The sequence below is a fragment of the Panthera uncia genome (genome assembly GCF_023721935.1).
Source record: "Panthera uncia isolate 11264 chromosome A1 unlocalized genomic scaffold, Puncia_PCG_1.0 HiC_scaffold_16, whole genome shotgun sequence".
Taxonomy (NCBI): domain Eukaryota; kingdom Metazoa; phylum Chordata; class Mammalia; order Carnivora; family Felidae; genus Panthera; species Panthera uncia.
The window spans coordinates 9676231-9682997 of record NW_026057576.1 but is presented as its reverse complement, the minus strand read 5'-3'; the positions used below and the strand labels follow the sequence as shown (position 1 = coordinate 9682997).

Genomic DNA, 6767 nt, shown 5'->3' with positions numbered 1-6767 from the left:
CAACATAGCAGCTATATATTATATATTTACATATATAAATATAAATATATGAAATCCAAGGAGACATTAATGAAAAAATTTTTACTGTGGGCTGTTTTTAATATTATTCTTTCAGAATTTGACAGTTCAAGTATACAAGCAAAGATAGACACGACGTGAGAAACACAATAACCTACACATTTTTTTCTCCTCTTATATTCATGTAATTTACAAATTAATCATATGCACAACGAAAGAAAACTTTGGTGTATTTTTCAAAGCAAATATATATATTTTTAACTTTCAAACAGGCAATCAACAATTACACATTTTTTAAAAATCCTCTAATTATTGGAAAATTAAGAAACCTCTTTGGCATAATTTCTGGGTCTAAGAGGATATCAAAACTGAAACCACAAATTAAGTATCCAAAAGATAATAGGACAAAACATTACAGCAAAATCTATTAGATACACTTAAAGCTGTGGTGGTGGGAAGTACTTATGACCTTAAATGATTTTATTGTTTAAAAACAAAAAAAACAAAATTACACAGCATCACGAATAAATTATTTAGAACAATTTGGATCTTATTATGTTTTCATTATTGAAAAAATGACGCAGTAGGCCCTCTGACCCGGTGCTTTCATTGATTTTCAATTTTCTTCATTTGAACCGTTTCCGTTATTTTCCTGTCCCATGTCAACGCCACAGTGAGAGCGAATAAAGAGATCAAGAATTTGTCTGTCTGAAAATTATGAAGAAAAACAGGATGAAATCTTCCATTTAACTACTTAAGCACTAAAGAGAGAAATTCTAGGAAGGAGGAAAAATATCTGAGAATAGCGCTCTATATACAAATTTGATGGGACCAAAATATCAAAGGGCATATGTCTAATACCTAGAAAGGCACAATTGTATAAGTATGGATTAAAAAGAGTACACTTCATATTCAAAGGATCAGCAAGTCTTCCTGGAAAGGGCATGGAGTTTGGAATGAAACTGACTTAAGTTTTGTTTCCGTGCTCACGAGCTTTGGCAAGTCACATGGCCTCTCAATCTCTTCACTTCCTTGTCTTTGAATATATATAATAGTGCTTACCTTGCACCTTTGCTGGACTGGGTTAGGAATGCTATGTGAGAAGCACCTGGGCAGGGCCTGGTCCATAAAAGACAATAAATAGGATAGCCTTGTCCTTTACTACTGAGAACACAGTAATAAACCGTGATGACATAAAACCATAGAGGCTACTGTTCAAGAGCTTCTTGAAGCCAGGGCTATTTCTTCTGCCAACAAACATTGGTACGCTTTGCTATCTTTGAGTAATAACTGACCATGAGAGGGCCCTTCAACCTTCTGGCCTCCATTTCCTCATCTGGAAAGTAAAGGAGCCTTGTCTGAGTCAGAACATCCATGGTTCCCTAATCGTCATTACATATACGTGCGCGCGCGTGTGTGTATTATATACATCAGAGAGGAGCTGTAAAATTTTTCTTACTCCCAGCAATTGTCATCTATGTAGCAAAGACCAAAAGAAAGGAAAAATGCAAGTGGTACCATGTCATCAAGTTCAATGCCCATGTTACAAATGTCAGCCCAGGTCTAAAGATCAGGAGTGCACGTGTGTGCACCTGGTTTACTCTCCAATTCTCTGTGGTTCTTTGCTTTTATGACCTAACATTTAATTGTAAGCCATCCCCACCCTGCTCCATATCTTTTCTGACCTCAGCGTTTTTTGAATTTTGGTATATTTTTCATGAAGTGAAACGCGCTGATCCTTCGCGTGCAGTTCGATGGGTTGACACTTGGGTGTATGTAACCCATACCCATATAATAGAGATCGCTGCCACCACTCCAGAAAGGCTTGTCAGGCTCCTTCCCCGTCAACACCTCCTCCCTCAAGACACTCACTCTTCTGATTTCCTTCATCACAGATAAATGTTGCCTGTTGTAGCCCTTTGAAGAAAGGCCCACATACAAAACGTATGATTTTGTGTCTGGCTCCTCTCACTCGGCATAATGTTTTGGAAGTTCTTGTCGTTGAATACACCAATCACTGGGGCTTTTTAAGATCTAGTAGTATCTTGTGACCATACCAGTCTGTTTACCTTCTGCTATTGGTGGTAATTTGGGTTGTATCCGGTGTGGGACTGTTAAGAATAAAATGGCCGTGAACATTTTTGCACAAGTCCTTCCACAGGCATGTGTTTTCTTGTCTCTTGGGTGAATACCCCGAAGTAGAATTTCTGGGTCATGGAGTAGATTTGGTTTAACTTTGTGGGAAACTGCCAGATCTGTTACAAGTGTTACAGTGATCCTACTATTTGATATATCCACCAGCAACTTTTTGCTCCCTACTCTCAACATTTGCTAGTTTGAGTCCTTGTCATTGCAAGCCCCAAATGGCTCCATTTTAAACCTTACAGCAAAGAGGTCATTTTAAATAAGCAAGCAAATGAACCAAAAATCATTCTTATACCAAAGGTAAACAGAGGTGAATCAAATTTGGCATGAATTAATAAAAAAAGATGAGATTGTGTCCAATTTAATATCAATTTAAATAAATTAATGTCAGACAGGCTACTAGTTGTAATCCAGATGCTACTGTATTTATTACGTACAGATTCAGACTCATGTCTCCGTGATTTCATTTATGCTCCTCCCTCTGCTCCCTCTGAAAGGCCCTGGTTCTTGTCAGGGTGATTCATCCTTAACCTTCAAAGGAAGCCTCCCTCCCAGAAGCAGCCTTCCCTCAGGCAATGTCAATCCACAGGGTTGGAACAGACCCAAAGACTACTTCGATTACACAGCTCATGACATTACCACTGTGTGCCTGTCTCCCACACCTGACGATGAGTTCCTTGAAAAAAGAAGGATTTGTTTTTTATTTATCTTGGTATTTATCAAGTAGGCATTATAGGTATTCAATCGGTGAAGTTTTTCGAGTCCGTGAATATATTCGCCACAACATTGAATCCACACCCTAGGAAGGAATATTCCTGGGAGTGTTGATTGGAAGAGATAGAGAGGGAGTAATAGTTGAAAGCATCTGAAGCCAGATTTCAGGTAATTTTGTCGTTCGAGGGGGGACTACCTGGGGAGATGACAGTCCTTATCAATAGATAACAGAGGCCCCAAGAGTCAGAGCTGTTGGTGGTCTGAATCACTCAGAGGTTAAAACAACTTTGAAAACAGAATGGCCACTAAAGACATCTAGTTCAAACCCCTCAAGTTCTCATAGAGAAACTCAATACCAAGTAGCGATCCTCAGAATTGTTGGAAACAAAAGATTTGCCTTCAGCTGCTCCCCCTTTCTTCTTCCCCAGCTTCATTTTGTGTCTTCCTGGAGTCTTCTCTATCCTATCTCCCCACCACCACCTCCCTAGCCCCTGCCCTGGGCCATATCCTTCATCCCTCCCCTTCCCCTCTCTCTTTCAAAATGTACCTGCTCTGGGCTCTGAGACTGTCTAAGAGGGATAATCCAGTAAAATACTTTAACCTGAGGTGGTAATCATTCATTCAGCCTAATATATCTGCCAAGATTGTTATTCTCTTGCATACTGGCTCAGCCCTACCACAAATGAGCTCTGCTGAGACACTCGCCATCCAAAAAGCATAAGCGTCGTCCCAGATACTAGAAAATGACAGCAGGTTTTGGGCATAAGAATTCAAAGGGAACCTCCTACTTGCTTGTCAGCCTGTAGCATAGCTGGCTGATGGGTAGGTCATTCTAAAGCAAAACTAGGGAAGAGAAACCAAGACCCCATAGCAAGCAGATCCTACAAGCCACCAAGTCAGTGCAAAATGGCAAGGCTCTGGGGCACAAGCATCTTGTACCTGCCCCAGCACCCATCCTGAGGGCACCAGGAACAGAGGAGATCTGAAAAGCTACCGAAGCCTAGCTTGGCCCCAAAGCTACTTTGTTAACTAATAGGCCATGTCTCACTTGTCTGGAGAGAAAAGCCCAACTGGAGAAGTCCAACGGAATCAGCTTATGCTAGGAATCCTGGAGAAGGTACATCTGAGTGGAGCAGAGGCTGCAAAGCATCTAAAGAGTCCTCAGTTCACCCCTGGGGGGCGCCACTAAGGCTCAATTACAAATCACACACACAGACAACCAAGGACAGAAGTGCCAGCGGCCACCACGGTTTTTCCACGCAGGCAGAGAAACGACAGCTGCATCTGTATTTCAAGTCCCTGGGCAGATGGGAGCATCTGCTTTGGGAGCACTCTATAGGGTCAAACAGATGTGGCTCCAAGGTGAAAAGAGCACCTTACAGGATGCTGACTACAGTTTTATATAGGTGAACCAAGCTGGGAAAAGGAACAGAAAGCAGGCTTGAGCTTGATGGGATGACTCCCTGGAAGATCTGACCAGCCGACCTCAAAGAGCCTCTTGGTTTCCTTTTGACGTGCCAAACGGGCCGAGAGGCACCTGCTGAGAGGAATGAGGCTCCCGATGGAAAATACAGACTTCTTCTGCCTTAGAGTGAGGCAAAACACCTGCTTCTTGTACCTCTTAAAACCCAACATTTAAGCTCTTTTAAGGGCCTTTGGGCCATCAGCCCTCAGTCTGCAATCATGGGAAGTATCCTCTTTTCCCCCCTACACACACACACACACACACACACTCCCTTTTCTGTCTTGCCCACAGTAGGGTTTCAGTTTTGTGTGGGGTAGGAGATCTCAGGATAAAAGGGTTTCAGAGAAGATTTCAGAAGATCAAGCTCTTCCGATCGTAGCTGGGGACAGGCAAAGGACAGAGATTGGGGACCAAGGCAGGTAGGCGACAGGGAGCAGTAGGAGGATTACTGAGGAGCTGGTGGAAGACCTAAGCTTACGCTCGAGCACAGGGCACAAAACAAGGCAGTGACCCCCACACAGCCCGAAGCACTTCTTCCTTTAGCATTTAGTGTGTTTTATAACTTACCTAATACGTTAGTTTAGTGGCGTATGAATATACTTCATAAAAATAAATGTCTGCACTGGGGCATGTGCTCAAAGATGAGAAGTGACAGGGCAGTCACTAGCAGTGGGTGTCGAGCACAGCTGTTGAAGGAGTTGAGTTTCCTTCTCTCCAACTGCTCTGAGTTGACATTTTACACAGGCACAGAATGACCAGCGGCCCCTGAGATGCTCTCGAGGAGATTCCAGTCCCCAGGCCCTGAGCCGGGATAAGTCTTTGTCATGCAGAATGAACTAACACTGTCCTGAGCACGGCCTTCGCTCTTTTTGAGGGCATTATACACAGAGATTCTCATGTACTCTAAAAGGCTGTCACAAAAAGTACCACCAAACAGGAAATAAAGATCACATAAGATAAAACGAAATCGTGAGACAGTATAAACACCCACAGAAGAAATCACTTAACTGTAATAAAAACAGAAGTCGTATGGGAGCAATTCAACCACGGGCTGAATGAGTGAAATGAGCGAGATCAGGAATGAGTGAAAAGCTAGGTGTTTCTTTTGTAATAAGTGGGGCTACAGTCACTGGGGCCTCTTTTAAGAAAGCTTTTTTTCCGGGGCACCTGGGTGGCTCAGTCGATTAAGCATCCGACTTCCGCTCAGGTCAATATCTCACGGTTCGAGGCCCATATCGGGCTCCTTGCTGACAGCTCAGTCTGGAGCCTGCTTCAGATTCTGCGTCTCCCTCTCTCTCTGCCCCGTCCCCCGCTCACACTCTGTCTCTCTCCCTCTCTCAAAAATAAAAATAAACACTAAAAAGTTAAAAACAAAAAAGAGGGGCGCCTGGGTGGCTCAGTCGGTTAAGCATCCGACTCGGCTCAGGTCATGATCTCGCGGTCCGTGAGTTCGAGCCCCGCGTCGGGCTCTGTGCTGACAGCTCAGAGCCTGGAGCCTGTTTCAGATTCTGTGTCTCCCTCTCTCTGACCCTCCCCCGTTCATGCTCTGTCTCTCTCTGTCTCAAAAATAAATAAACGTTATAAAAAAAAAAAACAAAACAAAAAAGAAAAAGAAAACGTTATTTTCAATGGGCTGAGGCTTACCCAAAACTATGGGATTTCTATGAGGCAATACCTATCTTTTCGTGAACATTTAACTCCAGTGGCTGAAAGTTGCAACAGTTTCTATTTGCATAAAGCAGTGTATTATGACCTGTAAATCCATTAAACAGTAACTCAAGACCTCCTCTTACCTTTGTAGGAAAGACTCTGAAGGTACTCTGTGATTTGAGAGGGAGTAAATGAGTTTAAAATCACTAAGAAATCCAGGTAGGTCTTCCCATAATCACTTTGGTACGTAGTCTGCTTCTTTGTGCGTTCTTGATTCCTCATGTGGCTGTACAGCACGGAAGGGACTAGAGGGACATACGGGAGGGAAAGACACGGAGGCTGTCACTGAGGAAAGAATTCCTGCCCTTATTTGTCTAGCAAGCCCCCAACAGCCCTGAACCCAACTTGGAGCTTAATCATCACCCTTAAGGTGCTGGAAAGGGAGGCGCTGTATATGAGTGACTCCTCCCGGGACTCGGGCTGAGCAGAGCTGCTCCGACTCAGGACCGTTGCTGTTGGCAGTGGTGGTGACTGGGGCTGATGGCCGGAGACTCAAGTTTGACCTCCGTTTTCAGAAAAATGCTCCCTGAAATCGACTCTTCTGCTGCTCAGCGTGTTGGGATGGTAGCATCCACTACCTCCTTAGTAAACCACTGCCTTCACGGAAGCTTCTTTCCCTTTTGTGCCATCCCCTGTGCAGACACGGGCTGACACACTAAGAGGAGTCCCTCAGGGACCCAGGTGTGTTCAGGTGAGCGGTGATGACATCTCCAGC

The 6767-nt window shown here is 43.7% G+C and overlaps 1 protein-coding gene across 1 annotated transcript in view; it reads right to left on the bottom strand.

Moving 5' to 3' along the window:
- Positions 1-464: 464 nt before the first annotated feature.
- TEX26 (testis expressed 26) overlaps positions 465-6767 on the bottom strand; it is a 31590-nt gene continuing 25287 nt past the window's right edge. The window contains exons 6-7 of the mRNA XM_049647416.1: positions 6136-6297; positions 465-726 (exon numbers count right to left, since the gene is read on the bottom strand). Of these exons, the coding sequence (XP_049503373.1) occupies positions 635-726; positions 6136-6297 (254 nt within the window). The 3' untranslated portion in view covers positions 465-634. The remainder of the gene's footprint in view (positions 727-6135; positions 6298-6767) is intronic.